This window comes from Corvus kubaryi, unplaced genomic scaffold, assembly GCF_017639235.1.
Source record: "Corvus kubaryi isolate FWS band 111438036 unplaced genomic scaffold, C.kubaryi_AGA036_p1.0 66, whole genome shotgun sequence".
Taxonomy (NCBI): domain Eukaryota; kingdom Metazoa; phylum Chordata; class Aves; order Passeriformes; family Corvidae; genus Corvus; species Corvus kubaryi.
Genome location: NW_024582054.1, coordinates 33,737,394 through 33,755,722, shown reverse-complemented (window position 1 = coordinate 33,755,722; position 18,329 = coordinate 33,737,394). Strand labels below are relative to the sequence as shown.

Sequence of the window (18,329 nt, the reverse complement as noted above, 5' to 3'; positions counted from 1 at the left end):
AACACCCTCCTGTTGCCCTGCTCTGCAAGGCCCCAGCAGCACCCAGCAGTCCCTGATCCAGTGAAGTCAGTGACATTCCACACTTGTGTCACCTGCCACAGCAGTCCTGGCCCAGGGCTCAGCCACCAGCTCCGTCAGCAGATGCCTCAGTACAGGTGCAAATGAAGTGTATTTATTGTTGCACACCACTTCTCTGGAAGGGAGGAAGATCAGGCTCAGAGCTACAGCACTTGGGATTCCACGGAATAATTCAGCCTGTACAATGTTTTATTGGCTGTGGGAATGCAACCCCCAGGAAGAATCAACACAGGAAACTCAAGAAAAGAAGAAGAAAAATTTATTTTCATGGTGAGGGTGGTAGAACACTGAACAGGCTGCCCAGAGAGGTTGTGGAGTCTCTGTTGTTGGAGATAGTGAAGATCCCACAGGAAACATCCTGAGCAACCTGCTCTCATCAGCTCTGTGGCTCTGAGCAGGGAGGTTGGACTTGAGCATCCCCAGAGATCCCTCCTGACCTGCACAACTCTCCAATTCTATGAATAAGACTTTCCCATCTAAAGGTTAACTCAGCTGTGACAAAAATCTATATAAACTTTTTATACAGTGAGAAAATACTATTTGAAAGCTAACAAAAAAATCAGCTCTTCCAAATGCAATTTTTAGAGGTTTTGTGGCCTTAACCACACGCTGAAATTCCATAAGAAAAAAACCAATACAGTCCTGCTGTCTCAAAATCAATGCATTGAAATATTAATTCTGACTCTGACAGGATTTTTTTCCCCCCGTATTTCTTACCAGCTATCATGGAATCACAGACTTGATCACAGAATAATTTCTAGCAGAGAGACTGCTGGGGCTCATCTGTTCCAATCCTAATCACAGATCAGGATCAGCTTTAAAGTCAGATCCCATTTCAGGTTTGAATCAGGTTGCTAGGGTGATTTCCAGCTGAATTTTGAGCACCTCTCTGTGCAAACGCAAAGAACTGTATCTATTCCTACCTTCCTATCACATAAACAAAGCTTTCAGCTTCACTTCATCATCATTAAAGGAATATATCTGAAAAAGATCATGGAGCACTGGATGATAGGAACTTAACTGGTCTTGTTTTATCTTACACCAGCCTAGATATGACAGAAGTCTCTGGAAAATGCTGCTGCTTTGATGGGCTACTTCAGATAGGTCCTGAACTCACTGTCTGCCTAAGCAGGAAGAAAAGGCAGTTTCTAAATCTTCTGTCATTCTGTGAAATTTAAGCTTATTCACTGCTACATAGGTGTCCCTCTCCAGCTCTCCTGGAGCCCCTTTAGGCCCTGCAAGGGGCTCTGAGCTCTCCCTGGGGCTTTCTCCTCTCCAGGTGAACATCCCCAGCTCTCCCAGCCTGGCTCCAGAGCTGGACACAGAACTCCAGAGGGGTCTCACCAGGGCAGAGGGAGAGAATCCCCTCCCTTGACCTGCTGGGCACGCTCCTTTTGATCATAAAGTGCCCCATTTCTGCATCCTGCCATTATAATAATAATTTACCTGGTGCACTGAAGGGGATCAGGCACCAAGAGGAGTCACTGGCATCAGGCACCATGAACACAGTTCATTTTGCAAGGCATGAAATTAAATACTTTGTAAGGATGAAAATCAAAATACAGCTACAGCTGGCTCAGCAAAGGAGTGATCTCCAGGCTGCTCCATGGAAAACAGAGCTTGGGAAATCATTCACTGTCATTGTGCTTTCTGCTCCCTTCTGCATTTAAAGCTCGTTGTGCTCCCAAAAACCACTGGAAGTCAGCATGGGCATTACGTTATTTGTAGGCTGCAGGTTGGAGACCCTTTTCCTGAGTAACTCTGCACTTTTAGAGGATGATCTGCTTGGATTAAAAGTTCAATAATGGGCCATTTCTCCCTCTCATCACCAACAGAAGCCCTGGATGAAGCTTGGTTATTTCCTTGTTAACATGCTGCAATGCAGGAGCAGAATTAATAAATCCAATCAATGGAGTAATTCTGAGTACAAAGAGATTGTTACAGCAGCTTGTATTAATTCTGCTGAGGAATCAGAGGACATGGCCAGTTTTTCAGCCCTCACAATGCTTTATCATAGCACTGGGAACAGTCCCTTTGCTTCCCAGTGGATATTTACAGATTTATTTCAACTTTCACTGATCATAAATAACAGGCACCTGTAAACCTCGATGGCAGCAAAATCTGTTTCATATAGGATGCCATCACAACAAATTGGAGCATTTAAGAAATTGATAAACTGAATTCAGCTAATTGTGTTTACTTCACCAGCAATAATGCAAGGTGCAGAGCTTCTCCCAGTGCCACTGCAGATGGGAATTGTGGATGCCAGAGGATCCAAGAGGTATTCAGAGGCAAATTAGAATGACAAACCCAGTTTTCACACACTGCTGGCTGTAATTGTCCTGCAACTCTCCTATTACTATCAAAAAAACGGTGTTGAAACCTACTGGTGACTTGACATATATTCCATCTGAAGTGATGCCATACATAGCTTGGGGGGGTTTTTACGGTGGTATTTTTTGTTCTTTTTGTTTTGGTTTTGCCTTTTTTCTTTTTAAACTTTAGTTTTAGAAAAGGTGCTGGTGCCTGAGTTTGGAGTTTCTTTTTCTGGATCTTTTACGTTTTCATAAATATCAGTGGTTGTATCGTTCTCATCACTCTCCCCAATCCATCCAGCTGAAAATTTCTGTTCCCTAATCCAGACTTTATCTAAAAAAAAACCCCAACCCTGATCTCTCTTATTTATTCTATAAACAGAATCCAAGTACCACTGAAGCCATCCTTCCTTCCTTCAAAAACTACGCTACCAAAGGCTGGGAGTGCTCAGGAATCACAAAGATTTGCTTTTCAGATAAAAACATCAATCCCTGCCACTAACAACCCTGAGCTTTGTGCCTCTGGGGCAGAAAGATAGGTAAAAATGCCTTCCAGAAGGGTGTTTGTACAGGCACAGTGCTGTGGCTCACACCACTTCATGCACCTTTTTGACAGAGCTGTTGAAGCAGAAGATTGTTCTGCAGCCTTGGCCAGATGAAAAGATCTTTTAAAGTAGCACAAATAGGGGGAAAAAAATATTCATAAAGTTCCTCATTAGTTTTAAAGGGGAGTTAGAAACTCTCTGTAAAGCCAAAAAACTTGCTAAATCAACAAATGACACTCTGGTTTTCCTCACAGTAATTACAGAATTACCCTGAGTATTGCTGTGCTTCCAATTTATCAACAAGGTTTTACTTGTGTGGTCACGCAGTTCACACATACTGAACTGATGGCTGAAACACAGTCATTCCTACACTGTGTGACTGCTTTGTACGAAGCTGCACTTTAAAAATAAAGAAATTTATACATTTCTATTTCTTTTTATAAAGAATAACACAACCAAATCCCTACTGAAATATCTTGAGGGCCCTCTGTACTTGCAGCTTGTGGTTTGTGGATTGTTCAAGCAAGTGACAGCCAAAAGTGTGAAAGGCAAAAATACTGAATTTTTGCTGTGCAATACCTGCTCAGAGCAATCAACTCAACTGTGTACATTAAGTAATACACTGGTGATTTCAGCAATCTGTTCTTAAAAATGTTCCATGCATCAGACCAAGACTCCCAGCACCACTACCTGAGCAACCTCAGCCTGCTCATTAAAATGTATGGACTTCCCTAACAGAATGAATGGCCAAGATTTACTGCAGCTGAAAACGAATAAATCCAGCCTGAATAAAAATGGAAAATGAAATGTGATTTGTAAAACTGATCCTACCCCCTTTTAGGGCAGAATTAGGGATGCTGGCCAGAGAGCTATCAGCCAGTTTGCCTTTGGACACTGACTCTTCTTGTCCCATCAAGAGATTTTAGTTTGAAGTGAGATTTCAAACACAATTAAAAGCTATGAAACAAAATGGGAACAAGATGTTTCTCTGTGAATATCATTTTTACAGCGTTCCCCAAACGTGCTGCAGCAGGAAATCCCGCACTGGAAACCGGGAGAACACACTGATGTTCCCCACTTTGTAGGATGAAAAACCAACACTGATCACATTCTTACTTAGGAAAAGCAGACCCCAAGTGTCCAAAAAAATGTATTACAGTGATCTAAACAATCTTACCCTCCTTCCCATCAACGGGTTTGGAAATTTCCATATCAAAGCTCTCCTGCAGCTGCTGGCCTTTGAAGCGGTTGAGATGCTCCTGTTCTATTAAGTTACTTTCCTCCTCTTCCAGAGGTTGCCAAGTCCCATCAATAAACCACTGTCCACGCATTACTGGGATCTTTTCTGTTTCTAAAGAAAAAAAAAAGAACACAAAAGGAGAGGGGTCTTTTATGCAACAAATCACAAGCTGAGAGCAGGGAAGAGGGAAAGGGAATTCTGTTGGGTCTATTGATGGGGTCCCTAACAAGGTAGCCCCAAATGCCTCAAAAAACACCTTTTCCCATGACATGAGTAGTGAATGTAGTGTTAATCTGCAAACCCGAGCTAATGAGGCCAGATTTTCCAGCTGTGTGTGAGGATCTGAGAGATGGACAGAAAAATAGAATCCCAGAATGGTTTGGGTTGGAAGGACCTTAAAATACACCCATTCCAACCCCCTGCCATGGGCAGGGACACCTTCCACTATCCCAGGCTGCTCCAAGCCTGGCCTTGGACACTTCCAGGGATGGGGAGTCCACTTCCAACAACCCGAATTACACATCAGTTAGCATATATGGTAGTATTTAAAAATGCAAGGTTTGGGGTTTTTTTTGAATTAAAATCAATGTTTTACTCAAGGCTGGTTTTAGTTACTGTTGTTCTCGTTTCAGTTCTCCAAACGAGGAAAGTGGGAGCTCAGCATTTGCTGGGCACGTAGCAAAAGAGAAATCTGTAAGAAAAAATGTAACTTGGTGCTTATTCTACATTAAACTGTGCTTAATTGTTGCCCACACTAATTACTGGGAGCAAAAATTCCTCTTATACCCATGGCTGCAAGCAAGCTGGGACAATGACATCCATTGTAACTCAGCTTTGAATTCCCCCTCCTGGAAAATCAGGGAGAAATACAGCATGTGCCTGTGCTCCACAAGCCTCAAAGACCCCAAACTCAAGTTTTCATGGGATTCACACAGATTTGGGTCTGCTGAGAGCACAGAGCAGTGGGACCAGTGTGTGTATACATCTTTATATATATGTATAGACTGACTCAGCCAAAAGCACATATCCTGCGTGTGTTATACTGACCACAAAGGTTTAGCTCTACGAAGCAAATAAGAACTCAACCACAAAAAAAGACTTAAAAAAGGAGATGAGGGGAAAAAAACCCAAAACCCAGGCTTCACTGCTCAAAGATCTGTTACGACCTGGAAGGTGGAAAAAAAGCTGGTAAGGACAAATTGGAAAAGAAACAATAGATGCAAACACGCAGTAAGTGAAAACCAGGTGAAAATGAAACATGAAACAATAGATTTCACAGTTACTGAGCACAGAAGGGATCTCTTTGATCTGTCACCAGAGCTGGGTGAGGTGACCCAGCCACGAGCAGTGGTTTTTAGCCTGGTCCCAATGCTCTGTGAGCACAACCAGTGGCTCAGGTCACAAAACTCCTGGTTCTGCACTGCCTTCCACTACAGACACACCACAACCACTTGCTGTGCCCAAAAGTAATTTCCACACCGACTGCTGGCAGATGAGAATGTAATAGAGAATTGCAAACACCTCCACAGTCTACTTGGAACCTTTAAACTACTCTGAATTTTTCATCCCTCAGACCATGGAACGCACAAGCCATGAAAATAAAAGGAAAATCACCTCGCAGTAATCTCCTCACGGGGCAAGTAACACTCCAAAGGTTCCAAAGCCAATTTTGAAACCTTTGCTGTAACAGATTTACAGGAAAACACTGTTTCTGCAGGCCTAGCAGCGACAATCAGCTCTCACACCCCACCTTTGTGGCAGAAGGAAGGCACACGGGTGCGTGATGGCACCTTTACATTGGTACTGCCACAACTGGCAAGGAAAGGTGATCAGCAGGAAAACTCATGGCAGGGAGTAAAGCAGATAATCAGGAGCAAGAAGCCCAGATTCCCACTGAACTTCCCCCACTTGGCCCTCCCTGCGCTCTCCCGAGTGGGAATCCAGCTCCTCTGGGCACACATGGCACGCCAACTTCCCAAAAGAACAGCTCAGAGCATCGCCAGCTCCCTCATCCCAGCTTCCCACGGATCCCAGTTTCTTTCCCAGGCACTGGACATGCTGGTTCACCCCTCCCAAGTCCCTCACTGAAGCCCTTCCATCCCCCTGCACCCTCAGCTCTGCCCATGTGGAACAGAGAGAGCTCAGGTCGTGTGGCCTGACCAAAACCCAGAAGTAGTGCAAGACCCAGTTCTGCCATTCAGCTGCTGTTTGCCCTCCTAAAATAGCTGTTCCAGGTAGGAGTCAATTGTTATGTGCTGAATTCCTAATGCTGTGGATGTTCATGATCCATCAGCTTGAATAAAGAGGTTGGCGTGTTCTAAGGGCACGGTTGTTTAGGGGAAACTAATCCCCTAAAATATCAGAAGAACCAAAGTTCTGAGTGGCTGTAAAATGCAGAAGTTAATAGTGCCCGCAAATTACACAAACTCCCCCATATTCCATGAAAATTTAGACTAACTTTGGAGTCTACATCCCGCCAACAGAGGGTGAGAGATGAGTATTCAGTTTTCATGAACTGGAAGTGAACCACGGCAGTGCCACCACACACAGCAGCCTCCTCCCTCAACCTTTGCTGTATTCCCAGACATTTTACACCTGTCAGATATCCACATTTTTCAGCCCATCCAGTGCACACAGATCCAGTCAGGCTGCCCTCACAAACAAAGCTCTGTCTGCAGGAAGAAATGAAATGCACATTAAATGTGAGGGGAGATAAAGGCTCCCATTGTGGCTGAAACAATGACACGGCTACGTCAGATGTTAATCCTCACTGGGAAAATCTGTGAGCAATTCCTTAATTCTTGACTAAGCAGCCTGATGAGGCTCCATTCACTGAATCCACAGACAGAGATATGTTTTTTTAAAATAACAACCATATTTCATACTATTTGGTACTCCAAGCTGAACGAATACAAGACTCCTCTTTTTCAGTTTTGAAGGGCTTCAAGTTTTCCACATGGGAATTTCCACCTACAGATTGCTAAAATTCTAACCATCAAGTATTAAAATAAACATTTTCAGGCTCCTTTTGCCTGAGAGAAACTTTCCCAGAGAGGTTCTTTACAAGAGCACTCAATGGCAGCTCTCAAACATAACTTGAGCCCTTCCCAGAAAGGCTCAGCTAGAAAAAACTGTTTGAAATAAGGAAAATTTTAACATAAAATCTCAGCAGAATGGTTGAATTTGGCAATAAATTAAAATACCTGGCTCTGGAAAGGGTGTTCATACACACTTATACACTATTTTCAGATCCAAAGACAATTATGGAGGTTTGAAAAACCTGAGTGAGGCAATTCTATTTTCCAGTTCTGTGGGATCTTGGGAGGACCAAGGAATTGTCTTTTTTTTTTTCCCATTCCCTCCTTTAAACAGTTGCACACACTCAGAGCAGCTAAAGCAGCTTGAACCACAAACTGCTTTTATTTCCCATCACGAGCTGGGGGGCAGGTTTGAACACGAAGCTACTGGGAAATCTCAAAAGAAAACCACCTGAAAGAAGAGGAAGCAAGAAAATCACATTTCCTGCCATCAGCAGCACAGTCTGGCTGTCAGAAAACTGAACATGGTCCTGCAGAACCGAGATAATCCAATCTGTGATCACAGCACACAAGGAACCATCTCCTGTGGAGCCAGGCTGGGGGAGCTGGGGGTGCTCACCTGGAGAAGGATCCAGGGAGAGCTCCGAGCCCCTTGCAGGGCCTAAAGGGGCTCCAGGAGAGCTGGAGAGGGACTGGGGACAAGGGGGAATGGTTTTAAAATAGAAGGGGAGGTTAATAGGGAATATTAGGGAGAAATTCCTGGCTGGGAGGGTGGGCAGGCCCTGGCACAGGGTGCCCAGAGCAGCTGGGGCTGCCCCTGGATCCCTGGAAGTGTCCAAGGCCAGGTTGGATGGGGCTTGGAGCAGCCTGGGCTAGTGGAAGGTGTCCCTGCCCATGGTAGGGGGTGGGACTGGATGGGATTTAAGGTCCCTTCCAACCCAAACCATCCCATGATTCTGTGACAACCTCCAGTTCTATGACAACCAAATTCTGAAGGTCACCAGCTCCAAAAGCAAGTGGCACTTCAGCTCATGAAGACAGGGAAGTGAATCAATGATAATTCCATGGAATACTCTGGATGGGGTGGGGAAATACTTTCACACAAGAGATTCTTCAGTAAAATCTGTGACTGTGGGAAAGAGGAAAGGCCTTCCTAACCAAAACTCCTCTGCTTAATCCTGCACAGGGGCTGTCACTGAAAAGCTCCAATGTTTCATCCAGAAGACTTGATGCAAACTTACAACAGTGAACAGCATTTAGAAGTGATGAACCAGAATTGTCATTATAGCACCCAATTCCACTCACTTATCCACCTTCAATAAAATCATTCATGTCTTGTATACTCAGATATTTTAGAAAGCTTCAGCCACATTCTTTCAGTTACTTTTGTTCTAGGGAAGAGTTAAACACACTGGCATTACATCATGCCATAATTTAGTGTATTTTTTGTCAATACAGAATTCCAAATCTATAATACAAAGTGTTATTTATCCTTATCCCTGCAATCTCAATCCCTAGGAAAGGATTTGCCTTGATTTCTTTACTGCCTTAAGTCTTACACCATATAATCTGCAGTTGGCAGTGCTTCAGACTCGAAGATATCAACATATTTGACTGGTTATACACTTCCATGGTTTATTTATACAAGAATTTCTAAATAAATCTGAATGGTGGAGAAGAAAAGTAGATGAAAACCACTTTAATTTAATTAGTCACACGTATTTTACCACTTTTAGAGGAAATCAGTTTAAGAGATTTACTCTGCCACAAAGGATTTATTTATTTTTACACAAATGGGTCTTTTTTTCCCCATGAAAATCCAAAGAATAAAAGAATACAAGTGCTGTAATTAACGGGGTGATAAGAACATGAGTGATAATCACTTAAATGCTCTGAATAACAAGAATTATGTTAAAATAAAAACTGTTGCAACATCTCAACTACTGCATGTGTGTGTGTAGTGTATGTGCATAACCCAGCTGCTCCTTCTTTGTGAAGATCTTTCAACTCTGTGATCACATCTAACATAAATTAGAATAAAAAGCCTGCTCATCTACCACAACAAAGTCATAACTGAGCAGAATTTGTTTCATTTTCCTTCTAACAAATCAATTCTATCATTCATTTCCTGCCACCACATCGCTGGGCAGAGCACAGCCCTAAATTTCAGTAACACAGCTCTAACAACCCTTTTTCACCTGCCTTGATTCAGGAGCACGGAACTGTTACAAAACGAAGATAAAACAGAGAGAAGAACTCAGCTGCTGGCCAAGTTCAGGCACTCCTGGAACTCTGCAGCCATCAGTCCCAAGACACTTATAATGATTTACCCACAAATGAGATCTAAAAGGTTCATAGAATACTCAGAGGATCAGAAATTGAAATTAAAGCTGGTGTTTTGCTCAAATTGACAATTCCCAGCTCTCCAAGCCCAAAGCCAAGAAGTTAGGCAAGAAACACAAGCTTATAAAACACTACCAGGTCAAGATGCTTTTCAGTGTACTAATTTCCTTTTTGGTGTTGTAACATGTCCTTAAATATTGATTTCCTTCTTGCTACAGTGGCAAACAATTTGCAGCATGTGAGAATAATATCTGCTCAAGCTGAAGGTAACTTTGAGGCTACACATGTGACATCTTAAACTGAAAGTTAAATAATTAAGTGCTCATACATTTGCCAAGGACCTGGCCTGAAACACTTCCAGGAATCCAGGGGCAGCTACAGCTTCTCTGGGCAACCTGTGGCAGTTCCTATGTACATAAACATAAAGAAATAAATATATAGAAATATATTCCAGAACAACATCATGGATGTTGAGATGAACAGACACTTCTAAAAATGTTGTTAGCCATTCCTATTATATCAAAGATCATGTTCTGGGTATATTTCATCAGGAACTTTAGCGATAGGACAAGGAGATAGGAGTTCAAACTGAAAGAACTGGAATTTAGTTTAGATATGTGGAAGAAATTCTTGTCTGTGAGGATGGTGATGTTGTAATAAAACAGCCCCAAAACTAAAATTGCATTATTTCATGTCTGCTATCTAACATAACACACTTTTAAACATTTTTCTTTTTTTTAAAAGCTCAACACTGTACACCTTTCTAGCTCTCCTTCACATTATTTCAGAACACAGCAGGTGACTGACTTTTAAATAAATGGAGCCACTCATTTGATCCCAGTCTGGTGACCTCCCTTTGTTCAACCACAGACACGTGTGACCTGTCCTGCTCTTCCAAAAGGAAGAAGTCCTGCAGAGGAGTTCAAGGGTGAAGCCTCAGCCTCAGAAAACTTCAGAGTGACACAAACTTAGAGCCTGTGACCGAGCTGAAAAGAGATGTCATTCACTGAGCAGTAAAGATCATCATTTTGCTTATCCAGTAATTCTCAGCTGCTTCACTGAAGCAATCTGTAAATTCCAGGTGGAAGATAGATTTGAGTTTCATGGAGAACTAAGCACATTCAAAGCAATCCAGCTGGCACAGGTGGGATTTTCTGTCCAGAGCAGCTAAACCCGTGAGCCTTCATGTTTGCTCCAATGCTGGATCCAAAAAAGGCAGGAATAAATGTTTTGCTCTGCTGCAAACATGGAATTGCCTCTGATTTACCAAGACTGCCTGAAGTATTCCAGCCAACAGCCTAAAACTGGCTTTCCCTGAACTGTTTTAATGTTTGTGCTACAAATTGAGCAATCCAAAACAGGAACAAAAGGCTGATCTTTGGGACTGGTTCCAATGTCAAGCACAGAAGGAACCCCACAAGTGATGAATGTCCTCCAAGTCATCAATGCTATAAATCATCCCCAAACACAGGATCACAGCATGGTTTGGGTTGGAAGGAACCTAAAGAACATCCAGTTCCACCCCCTGCCATGGGCAGGGACATCTTTCACTATCCCAGGTTGCTCCAAGCCCCGTCCAACCTGGCCTTGGACACTTCCAGGGATCCAGGGGCAGCCACAGCTTCTCTGGGCACCCTGTGCCAGGGCCTCCCCACCCTCACAGCCAGGAATTCCCAATTCCCAATCTCCCATCCATCCCTGCCCTCTGGCACTGGGAAGCCATTCCCTGTGTCCTGTCCCTCCATCCCTTGTCCCCAGTCCCTCTCCAGCTCTCCTGGACCCCCTTTAGGCACTGGCAGGGGCTCCGAGCTCTCCCTGGAGCCTTCTCTTCTCCAGGTGAACATTCCCAGCCTGGCTCCAGGACATAAGTTTTTCAGGAAGGATTTTCCTGGTTTAAGGCATCAGTTTAATTAACACATCCACAATTGCTCTTTTCACAGACCTGATCCTGATGGTCCAAGCCAAAATCCTAAAGCTCACCCTACTGGCCTTATCAAGCAGGAAACACTCAAAAAACCCCTGGGACTGTCGAAACATGAAAAGGGCTGCAGTTTTAGATTTAGAATTATATTTTTACTGAATTCTTATCAATTACAACAGTTCACTAAACTTCAATCCCAGCGCTCTGAAGCACTTCCACCAGTGGAATTTGCTGCCGGAACCACTGAGTTTATCCCTTATCAGCTCTTTCCACCCCTCCAGGGAGATCTGCATTTTTTGAAACCACACAAGAACAGCTCCTGTGCCACATGACCAACATGTGAGCACCTCCCAAAAGTGAGTATGTGCTCCCAGCCCATCCACAGTCACGGGGCTTTTGCACAACCCCAGCCTCACACCCCGGGTGCGCGCTCCTGGAAACCCTGCTTTGTTCGGTTGGAACAACAGGGTCCTGGGAATGTCTTCCAAAATAAAGAAGAGCAAGACAGTCCCTGTGCACACCTCAGACCTGCCACCAATGAACAAGACGACAGCAAAGATTATTATGCCCTTGGATGGCTTCAACTCCTCCCTTCTCCACCACAGGGATTATTTTTCCGTGTTCTCCTCCTGAACTCACTTCCTTCTTCCATCTACTCCACGCCAACTCCAGAATTCCTTACCCCTTCATCCCCACGTTTAAATTTTCCTTCCATTTTTTCTAACCCTGTAGGGTTTCCCCTACCAGAAAACCAGCACAATTTTCACAGGAACCCAGAATGATTTCGTTTGGGAGGGACCTTGAAGCCTACCCAGTTCCACCCCCTGCCATGGGCAGGGACAACTCCAACTGTCCCAGGCTGCTCCAAGCCCCATCCAACCTGGCCTTGGACACTTCCAGGGATCCAGAGGCAGCCACAGCTTCTCTGGACAACAATTTTAGTTTCTTTCACCCTAAATTTCACTGCCTGTGATTCCACTTGCACCTCGTGCTCCATTCATCCCAGTGCTCACTAATCCTGCTTTTTACAACACTTATTATCTACAGAGCTCCTTCTCTCCTGCTCCACACCAGCCACGCTCCAGAATGGCTGCAGCCACTTGCAGCCCACTCACACAGATCACATCACACCAGTGACCTTTTCTCTGGCCAACACTCACACCACTCCTTCACCCTCACTGTTTTCAACCTTATAGATATCTCTGAGACAACTGCTCGTGCTTCTTATTTTAATTTCTTGCTCTTTTGCAGGGTTTTTTTTCCATCTAGGCCTTCTGCTCACTAACTGGCACAGTGTCAACTCTTACACATCCTTGTCATGCTCCTCCAAGAGCTCTGGAAAAGGTCTCTCTTTGCTTTCAGCATTGTTTTTCCCTAAAAGAGTATCCCACACACAAACATTCACCTGTCATCAGTCTTTAATCCAAGTCTGTCACCTCTAAATTAAATCCCATCCTGTTCCTTTGATCTCAATACTGTCCAATCCATGTTCAAGCCCGAATTAAGTCAGAGCAGAACTCCTCATCCTTCTCATCCCACAGACATTTTCTGCTGCCACAGTTACAGCAGAAAACACCCCTCTCACCCACAACTTGTAACCCAAACATTGCCTACATCTCTGCCTTCGTCCTTGTTGACTAATCCAGCAGGAAAAGTGCTGGACCACATCAAAGGACAAGCAGAACTTCTAAGCCACATCCATCCTTCGCTACTCTGTTGTAGCTGAACCATTCACCAGAGAACGATTCTGGTCCCATTTAAAGGAGAAAGACAACAGAATTATTTTGCTTAAATATGCTTAAATAAAACATAAAAGCTGAGGACAGGGAAGAAACTTGCCCTCAGAGACACATCCCAAGTGCTGCCACCTGCCCCTGCTCTAGTGAAAGCATCCCAAAAGTCCCAAGTTCTCTCTACTCAGAGGCCACAAACAAAAGCAGAACACACAAACAAACAAATGTGATTTAATACGTGGAACACTGCAAATCTGAAAGTTATTTCATCTGTGTGTGTTAGGTCACAGAATCCCAGAATGGTTTGGGTTGGAAGGGGCCTTAAAGCCCATCCCATTCCATCCCCTGCCATGGGCAGGGACACCTTCCACAAGCCCAGGTTGCTCTAAACCCTGTCCAACCTGGCCTTGGACACTTCCAGGCCTTTTGGTCAGGAAGGAACTGGCCAAAACTGAGCTACAAGATATTTTTGAAAGGATGGTACAGGATGGGAAGAACAGAACCAGAAAAAGTAAAACCCAGAAAGATTTAGAGTAGTGAAGGTAACGCTTCACCTTTACCAAGTAAACCGTCAGGGTTTTATTTGCAAAAGAATAACACACCTGGAGATAAAAAAAGCCATAAAATAGAATTCAGCCTTCAATCAGAAGGTCCTTTATATAAAGGAAATTGTTATCAACCAAGTTCAAAGACCTGTGCGTCTGACACACCAAAACCAACGTTCTCAGTGTGCTGTAAAACGACTAAAAGCACTGCTAAAACCAGACTAAACCAAATGAAAGTCACAAACAACAACAAACTCTTGATTCCATACCCTTAATTTTCATCTTGATCACGAAGGCAGCTAAAACAGTTTTTTAAAGCAGCCCAACTCCAGCCTGAGCAGACAGATCTAAAAAATAAGACCCAATGATCCACTCTGTATTCACAAGTACTTCCAGATTAAAGGCAGCAAAACATTTGTTTTATCAGTACTTCTTCACTTGGGGATGAATCTAGTATACAATATTTTTTTTCAAATACAAAAATGGGTTTTTTACTTACTAGACTTCAGCAACTATTAGGCAGGAAAATAATATACATTAAAAAAACAAACAAAAAAACCCCCCAACCTTACCAAACCTATGTCTGCGAGTGGAGTAATTTAAATAAACACAGGCAACTTGACGATGTATCCATGAAAAAAAGCCAGGAAAAAGCAAATACCTGACAGGACAACAGTTGCATGGGACAAACCCACAAGCCAGAAAACAGGAAAGAGTCACCCAAAAGTTCACAGGCCATGGATTCAACAGACTCACCCAAGACTTTGAAAACTCCACAGAGAAACTCCGTAACAAAATGGTTGTAAAGCAGCTCTCTTCAGCTGGGAGGGCTGAAAAGGGCTGGATAATTTAAGATTTAAACAGAAGACCCTTGTATAGAATATCACTCATTGTCATCTCCACAGAAAACAAGAAGCAGCCCTGCTCCAAATTACTGACTTATCTGAAAGCCTACATTAGTAATTTTCATCCTCTTGCACCATTTTTGCTGGTTCTACAGCACTAATTAAATAAATCCCAGAGGTCACATGGTAAGGATAAAATTCTCTTAATTAATCTGCTCAAATTGTAGCTCAGGCTGATATTCCTGACGTTACCGATGAACCTTGTAGCAAGTTTAAAATGCAGATATAAAAAAATACCTCAGCACGTGCCAAGCCATAACCAACATTTCCCTGGCATTGTGATGCCCCAGGAATTGACAGCTGAGGAACCAACTGCTCAGTGGGGTAGCTGGGGGACAGCAGCCTCCCCTGGGGTCCAGCACATACGTGAAAAAGGGCAAAATAACAAAGAGAAAAGCTTCTGACCTTTGCTCTGAGCTGAACCATGAATCAGCAAAACCAGCCAGCAGTTTCTGTACTCTTCAACAGGCACCTCAGCATATTTTAAGTCAGTTGTACTCATCATACCTCATGCTTGTGTGGTCAGAGAGGATTCTCCTGCCTTACTCAGACGTGTCACAGCTGGTTTGACACTTCCACGCCAGGGCAGCAGCCACCCTTTGGATCCAGAATTACACACACCTTACCAAATGGGAATAATATGGGAATAATGGCTACACCAAGGCTTTCAAAGGCACAGATGAGACTGAATCCTGGGATCTGACCTTGCTGTTTTCTCAGGTCTGGATGCAGCAGTCAGGAAGAAGGGGAGAAAAGCACCCATAGGGAACAGAGGCCAGGAAATGTGCAGTGAAGAAGTCACACCAGAAGGCACCAGAAGACCCTTGAAACATCAAAAGTTGATCTGCAAAGGACTGGACCTGCTAATAAGAAAAGACTTGAGCACTGCCCTAATCAGCTTTCTGAGGACTAGAAATCATCCCCGTCATTAGTCTGCTCAGGCCCAGGAGTTTATTTCTCCCCTGCCTCTGGTGCTAACCTCTGGGAATCTCTCCTTCCCAGCACCAGAATCGTCTCTGCACAGCCTATGCTGTCATCTGAAACATCTGCTCCTCGAGCTTAATGAGACTGAATCAGCTTCCAAAATGGACAAGGCACAGAGTCAAGAAATTAAACCTTTAAGCTGCTGACGAGCGCAGTCTCTTGCTCCCATTACCAGGAGCAATCCTGCCTCACCTGGCAGCTCTGCTCGCTCCTGCCCCTCTCTCCCTATGGCACAGCTACAGGGATGGCAGCAGTTTCCTCCTCCCCTGGATGTCCTGCATCTTCTCTTCCCAGGAACCATGTGGTGCCAACAGCAAGGGGCTTCAGGGTGGTGGACAGGGAGAAGCAACTCCAGTTTCTGCTCAAGAAGCTGTGCCCAGGCTCCTCTAGCTCAGAACTCGCGTGGACTGAGACCTTTGCTTGCTCCTTGTCTGTCTGCTGGGGGGATGATTTGAAAGCCAAATTGTCACACAAATGAACTGGACCATGCAGTATTTATGGACCTCCTTCCTGTAAAGAGGCTGATAAATAGAGGGAAAACAACAGAAAGCCCTGGTTTTCATCTCTGAAAGTTCCCCTGGGACTCCCACCTGAGACTCAGGATGAGAGAAAGCTGCCTGCCCCTCTGCCAAGCCCATGCCAGGACATGCTCAGCTCCTCTACAGCTCACTCTACTGTGTAACATCTCCCTTGTCCTTGAGGGAATGCAGTTGGACAAGTCCTCAAGAACAGCAGGTGAGCAGTGGCACAGCTTGTCAGCCTCAGGAAAGCAGGGGCTTACTTGTCCAGCAAGACCCTGGGAGCCCTTCCCACCAAAGGAAAAGTGCAGGGAGCTGAGGTCTTCGCCCTTCTTTCACTTCTGTTCCCCAAGGTCTCCTGTCCTCCAGCAAAGGACACACAAATGCAAGGGGAAGGGCGGCAGAGGGGCTGTATTCCCACCTCATTTTGAAGTTGAGGTGGTGAAGCAAATTTCCCTCTATTGGAAGGGTAGGAATTAAGGATTACGTGTGTATGAGATGCCTGTTGCAACCCCTCCAAGAGAAAGGAAGAGAAATCCCACTTCATGCCCCCTCCCAGTGGGCAGGTGATAAGAAAGGAAATATAAAGCACAAGCTCATCATTTCCCTAGTGGAGAGGACAAGGGTCACAAAGGGGAAGCCAGAGATAATCCTCCCTTCCATCATTCCTCACTGAAGATGAGGGATCAAAAGTGTGACTGTGGGGAGGAGGGAGTGGACAAATAACTGATGTTTCTACTCTGCTCCTTCTGCAGGAAAGGTGTGCAGGGAGGGAACTGCAGGAGCACTGAAGGCAAATATCCACCCTCACTCACCCTTTGCTTAGGAAAAGCAGAGCATAAGAAGGTTCTCAGCCACCTTCCCTCCCGCTTTCTTCCACACATGCCAACAAACGAGCAGATACCCAGACCTCCCTTTTCCATGTCTCTGGGTCCAGGTGTGCATGGCCCAGATCATCTCCTTCAGGTTTGTGCGCACAGGGAGGTGAGAGAGGGAAAGATGCTCAGTTCCCTTTGTGGCTGGAAGTGGCTGATGTGCCCAGTACACCCTGAGTGGGGGGTACCTCATCCCCCGGCGGGAGGGAGGGTGGTCCAGTCTCCCCTCTCTCCAGCACACGCTGAGGGATGCCCAAATCTCTTCCCTTATTTTTCCAGTACACGCTGGGGGATGCCCAAGTCTCTTCCCTTACAAGTGTGCCTGGGAGGGTGCGATGCCCAGTGCCGCGTCCCTGACACCTGGAAGGGGAACTCCCAGTCCCTCCTCGCTCAGGTATGTGCTGGAGATGGGCACCGCGGGTCCTCTCTCCCTGGATAACTTGTCCTGTATCCCTTATACAGGAGCACAGCGGCAGCAAGGGCGGCCGGGTCCGTGTGCCGGGGCAGGAAGGGCCGCCCGGTGTCCCCGCGCCGGGGTCACCCAGCGCAGGCTCCGTGCGCACGGGGGATGCTCAGCAACCCTCGTCGGGACCACGGGGTACCCCGGCCACCCCCGCTGCCTCCCCCCGGCCGGGACGGCGGCACTCACGGTTCCAATAGACGGGGTAGCTCTCGGCGCTGGCCACATCCACCTCGTAGAGCCCGCTCCGCACGCACACCGGCTCCACGGCCGCCGGCTCCCCCGCGCCGCCGCTGCCCAGGGCGCGGAACGCCAGCTCGATGCGCAGCGAGTCGTAGCCGATGAAGGGCTTCCAGGTCTTGCGGTCCTCGCGGTAGAACCAGCGCACCTCCTCGGCGCCCAGCTCCCGCACCACCTCATAGCGGGGCCGGCCGCCGCCCGGCCGCCGCCTCTCGGGCAGCGCGGTGGCCGCCAGCGAGAAGCCGCTGCCGCCGCTGTCGCTGCTGCCCAGCCCCGCGCCCTCGCCCTCGCTGCCCTCGCCGCCCGTGCCCGTCGAGTACCGCAGCGACGCGCCGGACTCGGCCGAGTCGAAGTCGCCGGCGGCGGCCTCGTCGCTGAGGCTGCGCTCCCGCGGCGGCGCCGCCGGCTCGGGGTCGCCCTCGGAGGAGGAGGTGGAGAGCGCGGCGCGGAGCGGCGGCGGCTGCGGGCGGCGGGGCGGGCGGGCGCGAGCAACCGCCTCCTCCTCCTCCGCCGCTTCCTCCTCCTCGCCGCGGCTCGGCCGCTCGTAGCCGCCGCTGCTGTAGCCGCCGGCTTGGCCGGGCAGGTTCCA

General features: G+C 46.2%; 1 protein-coding gene across 4 annotated transcripts in view; it reads right to left on the bottom strand.

The window, feature by feature from the left end:
* DDHD1 (DDHD domain containing 1) overlaps positions 1 to 18,006 on the bottom strand; it is a 60,113-nt gene extending 42,107 nt beyond the window's left edge. The window contains exons 1-2 of one of the 4 annotated variants that reach the window (XM_042047237.1): positions 17,690 to 18,006; positions 4,116 to 4,289 (exon numbers count right to left, since the gene is read on the bottom strand). In XM_042047237.1, the coding sequence (XP_041903171.1) occupies positions 4,116 to 4,269 (154 nt within the window). In that variant the 5' untranslated portion in view covers positions 4,270 to 4,289; positions 17,690 to 18,006. Of the gene's footprint in view, positions 1 to 4,115; positions 4,290 to 14,027; positions 14,056 to 15,839; positions 16,679 to 17,689 lie in introns of those variants that run through there. The other 3 variants (XM_042047234.1, XM_042047236.1, XM_042047235.1) reach the window with 3 other exon arrangements.
* Between the last annotated feature and the right edge of the window lie 323 nt (positions 18,007 to 18,329).